This window comes from Xiphias gladius, chromosome 6 (assembly GCF_016859285.1).
Source record: "Xiphias gladius isolate SHS-SW01 ecotype Sanya breed wild chromosome 6, ASM1685928v1, whole genome shotgun sequence".
Classification (NCBI taxonomy): domain Eukaryota; kingdom Metazoa; phylum Chordata; class Actinopteri; order Istiophoriformes; family Xiphiidae; genus Xiphias; species Xiphias gladius.
Window position 1 is genome coordinate 12441390 of NC_053405.1, and position 17038 is coordinate 12458427.

General features: G+C 41.9%; 1 protein-coding gene across 2 annotated transcripts in view; it reads right to left on the reverse strand.

Moving 5' to 3' along the window:
• Positions 1-448: 448 nt before the first annotated feature.
• The window catches only part of nr5a2 (nuclear receptor subfamily 5, group A, member 2), a 70155-nt gene continuing 53565 nt past the window's right edge, over positions 449-17038 (reverse strand). For both annotated transcript variants that reach the window (XM_040129315.1, XM_040129314.1), the window contains exon 7: positions 449-933. In XM_040129315.1, the coding sequence (XP_039985249.1) occupies positions 686-933 (248 nt within the window). In that variant the 3' untranslated portion in view covers positions 449-685. The remainder of the gene's footprint in view (positions 934-17038) is intronic.

A 17038-nucleotide genomic window follows, 5' to 3' on the forward strand; every position in this document is an offset into this window, starting at 1 on the left:
GTCTCTCTGGCCCAGTTGAGTCTTTGGCCCACTTTGTCTTTACAGTACCAACAACAGCTAAAAGCCGGTTTCAGTGAGAGGGTACACCGGAGGAGTAGTGACCAAAATCAGCCACAGCTCTGGTCACGAAGCTGTCTGAAAGATGGCCGGTGTTACTCAGCTTCCTTTCTCAGCACAAAAAGCCTCTCACAGTGTCACCAGTGCTAAAACACTCAAGGGTTGTTAATTCTTTAAGTTGCTGCCTGCCAGTCTTGATAGTCTTTGCTCGTACAGACGGTTAGATACCATCTGGTAGTGTCAAATGCAGTGTAAGTTTCAAGTGTTCTTCTTTTTCCTTTTTTTCTGTGTGGTTGAGGAGAAGCGGCTTTTCTTTCAGACTTTTTTATTTATTTATTTATTTTTTGTTAATTTTTTTTTTTTTTTAGAATAAAGGGATCCATATGCTGTTTTTCTCTGCACATTATCAGTCTTTGTGCACGTGTGTTTGTCCAGATCTGTACTTCAAGTTGTAACTTGAACATCAGCATGAGTTCAGTATAAACAAGAGTTTCTAACACACTCTGCTCTCCGTCCTCCAGGTGATTATGCAGTCAAGTATGAGCTGGAAGTTCATTATTTGGAGTTTTTTGGGCTGCAGCCAAACTCTCAGGATGCACAGCTGCATTATGGGAAGCACAGTCCTCTCCTAAGCTCTCTTGGCGTGTAGCATTTCAATAAGCAGGTTGTTGCAGGGCACGTCACCATTCAGGTGTTTGTAGTAAAGGTATTCTTCGGCCTGCAGGCTGATGGCTCGGATCTCGGGCAGCCGGAGGAGCAGCTGGCCAAACTTGTCCGTTTGCTGTGGGTAATTACACATGACGTAGTCCAGCAGTGCTGCGTTGACCTGCTCCTGGACGCTTTCTACAAGGTGGAAGTTCTCCAGGTTCTTCACATCTACAGGAGGAGGCAAGAGAAAGGTTGGATAAGTTGACATTTTGACAATCTCTGTGGGGAATGTGGGGAAGTATGAAGACAGGTAATGACAATCACAACATGTCTAAATAGTGGAAGAAATAGAAACCCCCAGTTCTCACACAAGAACCAAATTTTTGGTTTGGTTTCTTTTTTTTAAGGTTTTTTTGTGGGTCTGTTTTCCCTTTGATAGATATGACAACAGTAGAGCGCTGACAGAATATAAAGGCAGAGAGAAAATGGGCCACTAACTCTAGTTTCTCTCACTGGTAGAAACTCTCGTGGCAGAAGGCATCATGTTGAAGGGTTAATTGACACCATCTGCTTTGCTAAATTAGCTACCAGCTAAAAAACCAAATATCACCAGCCTGTTATGTCTTATGTAATCTCAAATTACAAGTCAAACTGCTTCAAAGCAACCACTACAATTTAATACAAGGTAGTTTTTATATTCGATTTGTCTCCTAAATCTGAAGACAAATCGAGCGGTTATGATGGTTTATATTACAGACGCATAAAGGTTAGAGTAATTAATTCTCGTTTATTAGGGGACAGTGTTACAAGTTGAATTCTTTGATTGTGGCGCTTTTCTACTTTAAAGGGGACTTCAAAATGCACCGCATGACGAAATATTCCTCCCTCCCTCTTCTTTTCTTCCTCTGAATCGTCTCCTGAGACTGTGATGTAAAGGGGAATCAGGTAAAAGCAAGAAAAAAAAAAAAAAGTTTTCCTCCTGAGAGACTCATTCCCCAGGAGTCAATGAATAATGTAGGGCAGAGTTACAGCCATATTAGCACCACAGCTGCTCCTTAACCTAACGCCTTCACCATCCTCTTTATCATAACAAAACACAACATGTTGTTATTATTACTGAAAAAGGCCAAAGATATGTTTTTTAAAAAGCATCAGTGTCATGAAAAGCAGTCAAAACTCAAACTGAAGAGTGCAATAAAAGTGCAGGGATTCCTCTTGGTGGTAAGTCTATTTTTCACTATTAATTCCTTGTGCAAAATGCATTTGCATCTTTCCAAAATTCTACCTTTCTGAGCAGCTATAAGCACTTTTCCTTGACAATAATAAGCTCACTGGAGGTTTGAGCAGATTATTGCAAGACAAGACAAAAATTTGCTAAATGGATAATGGTGGAGCAGAGCACTGTGTGTACTTGTCATGATTAGGATGCACAGGCCTGCAGAATATTTAAACAGATAGTAGCTCCGTGTGTGTGTGTGATCTTTTATTAATTTGTTTGACCCCAGGTTGAGTGTGCTCACGGTGGACTAATGTGGAACGACAGAGTCCCTGTGTCTAGATCTCACACACACAGATGCTAATCCATGGAAATACACACACATACACATTTATTTCTCTGAGACAGTACCCCTGTTCTACGCACATGCACACACGCACACACCCCATCCACCCACCCAAGAGCATTAGGAGGAAGGAGGCGGAGATAAATCAGCAGCTAATGAGGTCTAGAGAATGAGAAGCAGGTCCTTCAAGGCACTTCCATCTATGATGCACTCTATCATGCTATTACAATCTGTATGCACGTGTGTGTGTGTGTGTGTGTGTGTGTGTGTGTGTGTGTGTCTGTCTGCTCTTGTGTTCCCTGTGCATGTGTGAGCTGGCGTGTAGCGTGTGCGTGCTCACCCTGACCTCTGGGTGACGCGGCGGGGGACTAAATAAGGCCAAGAGGAGGGCAGGAAAAGGGAGGGGGGGTGTGGCCTGTGACAAAGGAGCCTCCAAACAAACATGACATGTGCTTTTTCCTGCTGCCACTCAGCTGTCTGACCCCCCTATCGGACTCCTGAAGCAGCTTTCACACCATCAACCCCACTGAGAAGCATTAATATAGCCTTACATAAGCTAACCCAGTAGAGTGTGGGCTTTGGGCTTTAACACACACAGACATCCTACACAGTTCAGCAAGGGGGGCTTGTTTTCATCTTCACATGAAACAAATGAAACATAGCAATGACATGGAGAGAAAAGTTTCTGAGTTGCTCAGAAAGTTGCTGAAAATTGGGGAGAACTGTTTTGCGCATGTTGCCGATGAGGGTTATAGTCAGGATTTTAGAAGAGTCCACATCCCTCCACTGCATTTCCCCTCACCTCTGTTTTTTTTTAAAATGTATTCATATTCGTCGTATTTACTAAGTTAAATGCTGTAAATGCTGTGTCAAAGCCTTCTCCATGCTGCCAAGAATGACATTCTGGTGAGGAAATACTGAGTGCTTTATAGTGCTGGGTATTGAGCCTAAACACTGTACATCCTGTGAACTGACTAAAAAGTCTCCACAGCAACATACTGAAAAGTCTCAAAAAATGTGATTCTTAGGCTTCTTTTATCAGCTCTTTACTGATTTAAGACTACTGGACTACATTTGATATATGCAAACCTGCACTGAGCATATATTTTGCTAAATGAAAAAAATAATAGGGTCACAATGTGCTTATATTCCCCGCTGTAACTAACCATAAAGGTATCATCCGTTGGCAATGCCCAGCTCTAGTTCTTTCATTATTGTTGACGTTAAAGGAGTCAAATGTAACTGTACTGAGTCTGAATATGTAAATCGTGATATGTAGAATTTAAACTGCAAATAAACTAGGATGTTTGTTTGTTTGTTTTTCCAGAAAAAAATACATAAGATATGACCTCAGTGTATTTGGTGGTATCTACACCCCTGCTGCTGACTAATAAATGACTTTTTGGAATACAATATTTGTTTGTGAGCAGAATCATTTCTGCCATAAAGTCATTTTAGTCTTGCTGAGAGCCATACTGTCCAACCACAGTTAGCACTTTGAATTCTGGACCGTAGATTACAGGGCAAAAGCTTCAAATTCAAGGCCAAAGAGAAATCTGAACATTGATTAGATTGTGTTCGGGGAATAAAATTTGGAATTTGAAACAGCAAAATTCTGTCTAGCACAGTATGTATTAAGGATAGTGAGGTTGCTCAGACGTAGTTTTGCAAAACATGACATTTGGACATGAAAAAAATTTAGTCTGTAATTATTCTAATATAAAGTAATATGAGAAAGAACAAGTGTTCTCTGCAGTACAGACACTGTCGATAACAAACATCTCATGCTGCTTAATAATCAGTTCAGGGATGTGAGAACCTCTTCTGAGTTTGAGGTGGTTAAATGTGCAGAAACATGACAAGGTGAGCCCGGATCACAGCAAAGACGTGAGGTGTTGCCATGGTTTCTCAGAAAGATTTGTCTGTGTTTGTGTGTGTCTGCACGAGTGTGTATGCATGTGGAGGGGAGTTTGATGGGTGTATGTGTGGATAATGGGGGGGAAACTACAGAGAATTAGTATCCAATGTCTCTGTCAAGCTAATTAGGGGAAAGTGAGGCAAAATACAGCATTTTAATTGCTAATTATTACCGGAGCCCCTTTTGGAAAAATAATGAATCAGGGCTTCCAAAAAGGGAAAAATAAAAAGCACAAATGACAATAGCTTGAAATCTGCTCCCGACTGGAAAAGCCAGTGGACAATTGAAGAACCAGAAAAAAAAAAAAAAAACAACTCAGGTTGAAGAGGATTTTTTTCTTAATTTTTTGGTTTATCAAATCAGACAACTAGACTGATTAGAATTTACTGATCATTCAAAGGCAAGACAGGGGTGTGGAGGGAGGGAGAAGAGTTAGTGGGAAATTGAAAAAACAAAAAAAACAAAACCCCAATTGATTAATGGTTTCCAGACAGTGTCAGGTCGGAGTATTAAACATGCTAAGCGCTCTCTGCTCTTCCTTCAACGCCCCCCATCCCCCCTCCTCCTGCCCTCTCTCTCTCTCTCTCTCTCTCTCTCTCTCTCTCTCTCTCTCTCTCTCTCTACATCTCATCGTTCAGTCACTGTGGGACTAATTATCAACTTTTTTTCACATAAAACAACCACAGTTCAATGCAGCGCCGCGTCCGAATACTCAAATGGAAACCCTGAGGTCCCGCAGAATACATTGTTTCATTTGACGGGCGATCATGCTGAAGCCAGCGACCTAATGGGAAAGTACACACACACACACACACACACACACACATACATACACACACACAGATTCATTCTCTCTCTCACAGAACCCCTGAAATCACCGCTGTGCTTTTTAATTAGACAAGATCTGCTCTGTGCTGTGAAAGTGTGTGTGTGTGTGTGTGTGTGTGTGTGTGTGTGTGTGTGTGTGTGTGAGTGAGAGTATCTGCATATGTTTTTACACTCTTTGACCGCCCCTTACAATCAACCTGCTCCAGGGACTTACACATGCATTTAAACACTCACTCATGCAAATACTCGCTCCATTATTTTACTGTGATCTCAGTGATGCCTCACAGTGGACACTGTGGTGAGAAAAAACTAAAAACATCACTCGGTGTCAAAGTTCACTGTTCATTGCAAAAGCAAGCAGGCGTCACACTGTTTATGGCCGTAAGAAGCCAAAGAGGTGGAAAAGCACTGCATTGTACACTGAAGCAGTCTGGCGATAGAGCCTGGGTGTGTAAGACTGATGCTTCTATATATCAGCACATGGTGTAAGCCAACATCTGAATACAAAAAGTCAAAAACTTCAAATACAGAAAATTGATTTGCACACAAATAATTTCTTGTTTGCCACATCAAGAGTTTAGTTTTATTTGCTTGGATTTAGTCAATTAGGTAACACTTTAACCCCCCCCTTGTTAGGCATTTATAAGTGTACACATGTATTAGAATAACAATGTGTTAATTGATGTATTTGACAACAATTGTAACTCCTTATCTGGGCACCCATAAGTGGAAGTAGGTGTATAAACAGATAATGAATGACAACATAGTAAAACGCAGTTGTAATAATCCAAAATATGTCTTCATAGGACAAGTTGTAATTGTTGGTGTTGGGTTAAAGTGTATCCATCCTGTAAAACAACTTTTGGGATAAAATTGTATTAAGTTTCACGTTTTTGAGTTTTCAAGCAAGTTTTGTTCTTGTTTAATGAGAAATATGAAAGAAAATGTGACATACAGGTGTTTTTGTAGAAGTTGGGAATTCACCTAAAGGTCGATCTCTTCCCCACTCCACACGATCATGCCATTTCCACGTAAAACTTACACCAGTTCCCAGTCACCTCTTTTCTTAATGTAAGACACTGCTCTAAGGCTGCCGGTTATATATGGCAAAATAACACCATGTTTTCTAACAATTACAGTTTTAGTGCCACAATCAATAAAACTCTCAGTCACATGCTGCCAATTCACTCTGCCTTTCAAAGTTCACAACATATGTTTCCTGCCGGGTCCAAAAACAACACATAAAACTCCACGGTCATAAACAGTTATTGAGTCAAGTAGTCAGTAAACTTGCCCAATTAAACGTGAGTGAAAGACAAACTGGTCACTTCCTGTATAGGTGGGATTCAGAGGCTCGCCTCTTCCAATAGGGACTTTCATAGGCGTTTATATGAGCCTATCAAAGCTGAGGCACCTTTTACTACAGCAGCGGTGCGTCCAGGCCAAGACCTCTTTATTGCACCCTACTGGATTGTTATCAAGTCAACACTGTCCTCTGCTATTTTACTCATTATTAATCTGCCTCGCAGCTTGGCTTCAATCAGTGACGGGGCGTTGAAAGAGGAGAACCTAATAACCTTTGACTCTGAAAGGACCACGTGAAGACTAAGGACTTACTGCCTACAACAAGCGACATGTAGAGCTACGTGTTCAATTGGGGATTGTGTCCGTATGTTTGTGTGTGTGGGTGGCGTTAAAAAACAGGGCAGCAAAGCCAATCAAAGCAAATAAAGTTCATGTGGCAGGGGGCAATGGCCGCATGGTCAATGGTATCACTTAAAGTAGGCTGTTATCTGAGTTATGGTGCACTGTCCTGATATGTAAGCTGTGCTTTGTATTGGAGAAAAGCAACATGCTGCCTTTTTTTTTACCCACCATTTTCCCCTCAAACCACCATGAAGTCATGAAGTACACAGACGAAAACACTGCATCTACACACACAGTCACCTGAGCTCCCATAAAAACAGTCCACTGACAGCATTTCACGTGGAAGTGTGTTTTTTTTTTTCTTTTTCCTCTACAGGAGGCTCTGCTTCCCCATTAGAGTATTGCAGTTCTCGTTTCCCTGCTCCCTGGGGCTCTCAACTTCCTTGTTTTCCTCCAAGTCCCATTTGGGGAATTCCCTTCCTCTGATACGATGCCTCCATGTTAAAGGCGAGTTAAAAAAAAAAAAAAAAACGGGTATAGAACTGGAGTTGTATGCTTCTTAACATTTAATGGGGGTTCTTTCAGACTTGATACACCAAAGGCTAATAGGATAAAAAACATCACAACTATCCTATCGCAGGATACAAGAGCAAGCCAGGTACATATTAACAAAAAAACCCTAAAGTAGTACATATGACATGTTGAAAGGCGAGAGTTTATTCAAAAGGGTGGTGTTGCACCCATGTGTACATGCAAAAAGTGACAAATAGTTGTGTAAATGAAGAAAAATGAGAGCTGGAGAGAAAAGATAAATACCTGCTTACTTTCTCATCCAAATAATCACTGCGTGCTGTAGGCGAGCTCGTCTGATTGTCAAGTTCATAAAGTGACAGAAACTGATGGACACAGGCCCCTTATTCTGACATGGGAAAGGTGCGGGGCTAGAGGTTTCCGATGCTGTTGAACCATCTGACAAGCCCTTTGGTTGGAGCATACTGATGTCCTTAGGCTATGGATAAGATGAGGTTAGGTTAGGGTTAAATGCCTCGTCCAGTCTTTTTCTTTCTTTTTTTTTTCGTGATTTTGGCTTTCATGTGACTGATTTCATTTCATTATGAAGTAGGTTTAAATGATATTTAAGCATTTGCGTACTTTGCTTGTATACCCCTTGGTGCAGAGTCCCATCTTTGGTTTATAGAGCACCAGTCGGCCATAGCTAGGCTTGAATCTCCTTTTCTTCTGTATCTAACGGGCTTAAGGGATCTCTGGAAGTATCCTTTACTCTCATTAATTTTTTTGCTCATTTAACGAAGGGCCAATTAAGCCCTGAACTGTGACCCTTCATCTTGGAAAATGACCCTTTATATCACCAGCATACAGTAACATACTGTAGTTACATGCCCTCAAGCTAACATAGAGCCCAATGTCCAGAGGCCAAATATCCTCTGCGCAAACAATGCATAATAATAACTCACTCACAGTTCCTAGAAACAGGCCACCAAAGGGGACGGGCTATTGGCAGCATGTCAGAATAAAGCATGAAGGCTTAATTTGTCCGCCAACTCATCAAACCCTCCCTTTAGCCACACATGGGGCCAAACGCCATGCAGCTATGAAAGAGAATTAAGCAGGTACGATCCAGTTGGGGATATATTAAGTCAAATCGAAAACTCTGTCGACAACATTGCTATTGTTGTTAAGCTAAACAGGTAGCGGCTAGTTCAGTTCTGTCGCCCAAGGACGGGTCGGTGGGCTCGGCGGGACGATGGAGAGAGGTCGAGAGATATTGAGAGGAAGGGAAAAGTGCCTTAGGTCTGATAAAATAAACAACAGAAAAGGCACTCCGGGCAGGAAGGAGACAAGCTTCTCTCATTGCCTATGCTGACTGGAAGGTGCTGGGGATTTATCCTGAGGTGAAGGGGAAAACAAATTTACATGTATCAGTTGGTCCCGTCTGTTGCTCGGTTATTGTGGACTTTGAGGTCTTCAACAGATGGGCGCAGCCACAGAGGTTAATATCAGTGGCAATAAGTATTAAAGGGATAGTTCAGACTTTCTGACATAGAACGCTATGTATTACTTGTTATTATCTTGTTTGTTTTTTGTTTGATTAACTCATGATGTGTGAGTTACCCGCTGTTAGTGTTCATCAGAAAAGCAATCACAACAATTGTAATAAACGATCAGTTAAAGTCATTTTTCAAGCAAACTAGCCAAATATTTTCTGATTCTAGCATCTCACATTAGGATTTTCTGCTTCTCTGTTTTATATGGTTTAAAATATCTGAATATCTTTTGCTTTTGGACTGTTGGTTGGATGAAATAATTAATTTAAGGATGTAAAATTGGACACGCTATGAACTAAATGATCAATCAATTACTTGAAAAAAACAATCGCTAGATCAATCAATAATTGTAAATAATAAACTCAAACTGTGGTTGGAGACAACCCAGTGACCTGGCAGTTTGTAAGTAAAAAATGTAAATGTTTTTTAACTGAAAACAACAGTCAAAAAAGTTTTGCTTGTTTAATAGTTCAGTGATTTTTTTTTTTTCTTAGTTCTGTGTTGTTGCTTAAAATATTTTTGTCTTTAAATATTTTTTTACTGGCCTCATTTGCTGCCTTTCATTTCTGATAAGATGGGGACTCGCTGGGATAAAAATCATATTGCTGGGGGGAAAAAAAAACACATTGTCTCAGCATTAGAAAAATCATTTGCCAGAAGGATACTGAGAGACTTGAATCAGCAATGAACCTAGTGCTTAGTCCTATATGGTCCCTCTAGACCTCCACCCTCCTCTTCATATGGCCCCCTTCTTACCCCCCCTGGAGGCAGAACCAAATGCCTTTCAATGAGCCGACCTCGGACAGCGCAGTGCACCCACGGGTCCCTGCTCTCTCACCTTCCTAATGCCGTCTGGATTGGATGGACAGTTAACCCCCTTCACCAAAACAGCTCCTAGTCATGTACCCATATGCAGCTAATGACACTAACATACAACTGACAGGTGCAAATCTAATGGACGGCGATCTAAACCAAAAGCCACTGTGTTTGCCGTAATCTGTGGAAATGATCTACGGAGTGGTGAAACGGGGTAAAAAAAAAATTCAAATGAATTAGAAATAAACATGGCTGTACCTGGGTGACTCTTCAAGCTCTTGTAAAAATCACCTCTCGCTTCTTAGTACCTGTAAGTGTGTGTGTGTGTGTGTGTGTGTGTGTGTGTGTGTGTGTGTGTGTGTGTGTGTGTGTGTGCTGTTGCTGTGTCTGTCTGTATCAATGCATGCATGTGAACCTTGTTTACATTCAGTGCACTTTTGAACCCCTTGGCTAATTACACACGGGGTTTGTTTGGTGGTGGTGGGAGGGCATGGGGAATGAAGGGGCATGTCAACCTTTCTTGTTTATGATAAAGTGACAGAAAATCATTGGGGGGTCAAGTACACCCCTCCAACCCTCCACTAACCTGAAAACTCCTGCAGCAGTACAGAAGGTGCCTGGTGTGGGAAGCCTCCCCTTTAATGAGACCATTAAAGGGCCCGTCTCCCCGTCAATAGATTTCTCTCATTCTTTCTCTGACAAATTTGAATTAATAATTCAGCGCCAAGCGCCTGGGGATGTATATTTTCAGCATGAAAGACAGTTAATCCATAGCGTAATTTTCCCCCCCTCTCTGTCTCTCTTTCACTCCTTTCTCTCTCCTGCACTCTCTTTTCACATCTACCCCATTCTCTCCCTTCTCCTTTCGTTAATTCTCATTTGATGATGGGAGCCAGCAGGTAGAGTGCTGACTAAAGAGAGAGTGTGCCCCTTGTTTTCCACACCTTCTTTTAACTTCTTTGTTCTCTGTGTGATTTTCGGCTCCTGTCATGTGACAAGTGGAGTGAACTTAAGTGCAAATTGGGGTTTAATTTATTCGAACCTACTGGATGGCAGTGGCTGTAAGGGCTAATGTAAGATGACATGTTTGCACACTGCCTTTCAAAGCTGGACTTGATTTAGAGAACTGGGGTTTAACTGGATCTTTCTACTATGCCAAATGTTAGGTCTTTCAAATACACAATACAAGGAAATTAGAGGAAATGAGTAATTTTGAGGATAAACCACAAAAATGCTTGTTTAATAAAAAGATATTGTGGAGTGTGTCTGTCTGTGGTTGTGGGTGTCTGTTTGTGTTCTGCATCCACTGTGGTTTGGGAGTTTCATCAGTTTGATTGCTTTCCTGATTCACGGGATGGTAACTTGACCAGTTAGTGAAGAATCCGTCTTATGCCCAAACTGTTTAACAGTGTAATGAGCGAAATTGGTTGAAACAGCTTGGAAAATCTCATACCCGTTTATTCTCTGTCATCACATATTTGCCTTAAATGAAGCTGTGATGCTTCATTTTAAGGCTGCTCTGCTCACTGTCCATGTGTCAGACAGGAACTTCTCATTACTGAGCACTGTAAGAATTTACAGGCTTACATTGTAATGCCAACAGTAGCTTTGGATATCAGTGCCAGGTGGCACTCAAGTACAAATGTATGCACTTAGGCAGCTTGCACAGACCAAGAGTTGGCATGGCAAATGGCTGGTAGCGCCAGGGGATATTCCTTACATTACATAGCATTATTTTGTAATAACATAAGGGTGTATTCTGTAGGTTTGTGTGTGTGAAGAGAAGGCGGATTGATTAATGCCCTCCTGTGTTTCAACATGTGTTGGCTCTCCCCTGACCCTTGTTTCTAACATTTGCCAGCAGCTCTAAATGTTTCCATTGCACTATGATTTTTTTTCCCCCCTTTTTTTCAAATGCAGTACAAGGAATAGCTATGCTCAACGTGTATGTGTCTATGCGTGTAAGACAGTGGACTCACAGGGCTTTGTTGCTTAAAATATCCTCTAGGAGAAGAATGAAGAGACAAGAAAGGGGCTGTGATGGTTCAGGAGTGGGGGTGTTGGGTCACAGGGTGGGTGGGGGCTCAATGCAGAGAGAGAGAGACAGAGAGAGAGAGAAAGCGAGAAGGGGTGGGAGAACGAGAGACAGCGAGCCAGAGCACCTGTTGGATCATCTGTGCTTTAAAACATTTAATCACTGTCTCTGGTTACACACACACACACACACACAAGTCACAGCATGCACACACATCACCTTAAAGCTCTGCTGTTCTCTGCCCTGCCAGGAGTATCTTATAACCACATTGTCCAAAGACATATACACAAACACGCAGACACACACACACACACACACACACACACACACACACACACAAGCTCAAAGAGCAAGGAGAAGAGGGTGTATAATCTTATAGCTGCCTCCTGACTACCATATAGCTTACCACCACCATATTTGAAACACATGCCTCTGCAGTGTAGACATTCACACAGGAACACAATGGCTGACAATCCACATGCCTGGCAGTGCTGTGATTCCAGCTCGCAAGGGTAAAAAGTCGGTCAGATATCAGTGAGAAATAGTGAGATTCATTCCTTTTGCCTTTTGACAAAAACAGGCCATATTTTACAGACTTTGGAAACATTTTTGAACAACAAAGTGATGATTTTTAATTAGTTTCCTAAATGGGAATCTTTTCAAATAGCTTAGTGCGTCACCACCACCTTTTATCTTGCTCAAGCATTACAACTGTGAGCTCATTCCAAATCCAAGTCTATGTCTGTCATTTTTCCATAGTAATGATTGTCCAATGATTAACACTAATGACACAGCATGTACTATAGCTGCCATAAATGTCTTATCATAAAGATTTGTTTTTGCTGTTGAAATGACAGTCACAGCAGTAATACTGTAGCTCCTGCTGAGACATACTGTAGATTGAAGGAGTGAAGGGCTGCCTTTCACATTTACAACTTTACAAATGATTGACAAGGTGGATTTGTAAAGGTGGGGGTCCATCTTATTGCATTTATATTTTCGAACATTTTACCCAAGACACACTTAAAGACTGAGGGGCCACAGCACCGCCCTTAAGCCTAGATCCTATAGTGTGTGTGTTACATGAGTATCTGGGTTACATCATTATGTATATTTACTTGATGTATATATACTGTATCTGTGCATGTGTGTGTGCAGAAAATGTGCACACATGTATGTGTTTATGTGTTTTTCCGGGACAGCTTCCTAGAGTGCATAAGAGCAAGGAAATGAAAGAAAAACACAACCAGGAAAGAGCGATCACTGGTTGAGACAGCTCCATAGGAAGGGTTGTGTAACTCTTTGCTGCTGTTTGTATGTAATGTTTAAGTAAGGTCGAGGCAGGCGGTCTGATCGATACGCTGTATGACTGCGGCAGTTGCTCTTTTCCTGCTGTCATGCACCACTGCAAAAAATACACACAGTTTTCATCTTGAGATAATGCTTTTTGACTCAAGAAGACAGTCACAATGGTTGAAATGGCTGTTAACATACTGCCAGTTGCATTAATAGACGGTACCGTTTACCATGAGCAAACTTAAACATAGTTTGTACGGACACTTTGAAGCCATTTGGGTCAGTGTGATATCAGTAAAGTTACACGATGTAGAATAAAAGCAAATGCACCATCTAAACAATTATCAGGCTGCTTGAAATCAAAGCCAGAGACTAGATGACAACAAATCAACAAATCATTCAAATCAAGAGTGGGATTTTCTGCGGCACTCCAGTGCATGCACAATTTGTTCTCTGAATCTGTTTTCCTCGACTAATGTTAGCTTGTTCTCCACAGGGCCCCGGCTAGCCCAGGCCTGTCCTCCCTACCCCAAACAGACATCCCTCAGCCCTTAATTGGAGAGGAGTAGCTACCTAGCTAGCACAGCACTGGGACCTGAGCTGTGGCCGCTGAGAATGCATTAGCATTAGCATTGCAGCAGACTGACCTGTACATAATGATAACCTCTAGCGCCGGCCACTGGGAGCAGCCCCTGTTCTCACACACACACACACACACACACACACACACACACACACACACACACACACACACACACACACACACACACACACACACACACACACACACACACACACACACACACGATGCACACTCCCTGCCCCTGTGTTCCCCTTCACACGCAGTCACGTAAACAAGCAAGTGTAATACAGCCCCAGTGGTGGGCTGCTTGACTATTGGGGGGGGTCAGTTGCCACTGTTCGGCTGAAAAGTGTGTGTAATGAACTTGAGTTCCATTGATCGGGATTGAGAGTACAGAACCGGGGGCTGTTTGTCCCAGAAGGGCTGCCGTACTGCAGCTCTGTAGCCCCTCATAAATGTTTGAGAGGCCTCAGCCGCTCTAGATCCACACTACCTGGGTTTAGATTCTCTGTAACAACACACACACACATCCAGGTTGATACTGATGATGGACGGATGGCTGGTTGGTGCTGTTGGTTGAGGGGATCGATTGTTATTTTAACTTGATGCCATTTAGGTGGTGTGCTGTATGTGTGTGTTTTTGAGGACACTGGAGGTGTTCAAAGAGATTTGAGAGAAGTGCAGATGTGTGGCACTTTGTATTTTTGGGAAATCTATTCAGCGTGAGAAATTCAGATTAAAACTGCTCTGCCTGTCTTACACTCTCACTTTCGAGCCTCTGTCCAGGCACAGAGGCTGATATTTCCAAGCATGTGCTAATTTGTTTGGAGAGCTATACCTTCCCATGCTGTACCCCTAAGCTCCAAGGCCCTCAACCGGCCCCTGAAAGCCCCCATATGCACTGCGCATGATTGATATTACTGCAGATATCAATTAGAAAACACCTGACGCGCCGGGCGGACCATCGGCGCCTCCTCTTGACTGCTAAGTATCAGCTGGTGGGAGGTCCTCTGCGTTATACACCCGGTAATAAAAGTTGAGCATTGATTTTCTGTAGCAGCTTGTAACTGTTAATGTTGAGACATCAATAGCCAAAGCAAAGCGCTGGTGCCTTAATAGGAGACCAAGAATGTGGAGGGTGCGAGCAGAGGCTGACTCTAAATCACAGAATCTATCCCTGCCAATCGATAGGACAGTAACTGCAAGTGTCCCTCTGCTTTCCTAATGTTTTATAATAAACTGACAGCCTGTAATAAGGCCAAGGGAGAGGGAAAATGAGAGGGGGGGGGGGCAACAGTTTCTCCATAGCTTGCCCATCTTAAATCACCCCACACGGGAGTGGAAGAGAAGAGCAGAGAGGGATGTAGAGGGGAGGTTTTTTTTTCTTTTTGTAAAAAAAAAAAACTTTTACAGGAGCATTTGTCTGGTTGTTCTCACTGCTAGGGTAGTTAGTGAGTGTATTGATGGAGGGGAGCAGAAGTTTAGGGGATATGTCCTGTATTGCTTTGGCTGGGGCAGTGAGTCAAAGTGTATTAAATCCTACTGCCACCATGCAGCCGCCACCGTATTCAGGCAGAAGTGCAGGGCTAGAGAGATTACTGTAACTCTTGCAACACTACTGGTAGATGGTGAGAGAATTTGCTACTGCTGTATCACTCTGTTGCAGGAGTTCACTCTGTTGTGATAAATGCACGTTTTGGATTTATTTTGCTCGTGCACTGATAGTGCTTGTTCAAACAAAATAGTATTGTTACTCCATTTTTTTGTTTGCTCATTATGAAGTTCTTGCAATAACAACACTTTCTTGACATTACAGAGTGAGAATGAAAATGTATACTTTATAACTACATTTGAAAAGCAGCTCTCTGTGGTTCCATCTTGATACACTTGAGCCACTAGAACTCCATCATACTAAGACAGTCGTCATTATTTAGACAATTCAAGATTTTAGAGGAATATACTCTGGTTTCACATTAACGTTCTCTCTGAACTATGGAAAATAAACAAATGATGTAGGTAACTAATAGCTAAAATCCCTAAAAGTTTTCTCATCCTCCATTTTTTTGTTAATATAGGAGGCTGTTCACCTACATGTGCAGTATACATGGCATGACTTGGCATGGCTCTCAAGTCTTTGGAGGCCGGGATATTTAATACAACATATCTATATTTTTATATGTGAGACATTGTGTCTGCTGTCTATTCTTTCTTTACCGTGGTTTACAGGATTATTAAATCCCCATAAATATGTTTAATTATGTCACCATCCTGAGTAGTAGACTAGACTATGCTCTCTATCTACCAGGTCCTCGATGTAGAACAACAATGATGTGGCTTTTTTTGTCTTATCACTTATTTATCACTTAGGAGTTTAATACCAGGCTCTTTACAAATCCCGTCCAAACAACCCCCCCTATTGTGCTGTTTTACCCTCTGATAACTGGCCTTGTTTGAAACCAGATAAAGACCATTGTCAACATAATCACCATATAAATCCTGGTAAGAATGTGATAAGACCTAAAAAGAGAAGAAAAAAGGGCAAGCTTGAGCTGTAAATTCGAAAGATAGTTCGGAGATAATCTGGGGAATGTCGAAATCCATCAGAAAACTGTAAGGTATCTCAGGCGAGATATAGGACTGATGCTAAAGGGAGACTCAGGTCAGGGGTGAGAGTCAGTGATCCTCAATATCCTTGCCACCGCCACAACTGCTCGCAACTGCTGCATAATGCCAACAGCTTGCAGTATTGGAAGGTAATAGTGGCGAGCTGGAGACCTGGAGCTTTTATTGCTTGATAAAGTCTGAAAGCCTTTTAGGCAGCCTCATTACATGGAATTCCCTACAAAGTGGCAGCCGGCGTCAGGAGCCCAGCGCTTGTCATGTTAGATTTCTTAGAATGAAATTGACAGAAAATAGGCAGAAGTATTAGGTTCATTGCTTTAGGGCACACTCCCACCTACTCCTGATGGGATGAAAGAAAATGAAAGAAAAGTCAGGACATTCAAACATGATTAATTGGGTTTGGCTCTGTCAGAGACAAAGTTTGAGCGATTTTTTTTTGTTTTGTTTTGTTTGTTTCCTACGTTAAAATGATGCTCGAAGGAAGCTGATGGGGTTGAAAAAAATTTTGTTTGAAAAGTAGATGAGAGTCCATTACTTTTCAGTCAGCACATGTTTGCTGAGCACTTCAGCAAGCTTCAAAACAGAGTGATGAAAAAGCACTAGATGCCGTTGCTCCGTGCATGGATTGCACTTTATGAACCTTATACATACATTTATAGTCTTAGCCCAACTGCAATCACCACTACTGTATTTTCCATTACTGCTGTCATTTCGCCAATCCAGTCACTGAGTCTGTAATTTGTGGGACACACAAACACTTCTGAGGGTTGGTGCAATGTCCTCTTACAAGCAAAGTGTCGACATATCACCAAATCACATGTACTGCCTTAAACTCAGTATATTTCCCTAAATCCTAACTGATTATAATTAGTTTTATGAGTCTTTATAATATATCTCAATTCTAAAATACATGTGTTACCTTGTGGGGACCTGGTTTTGTTCCCAGATGGGATATGAGTC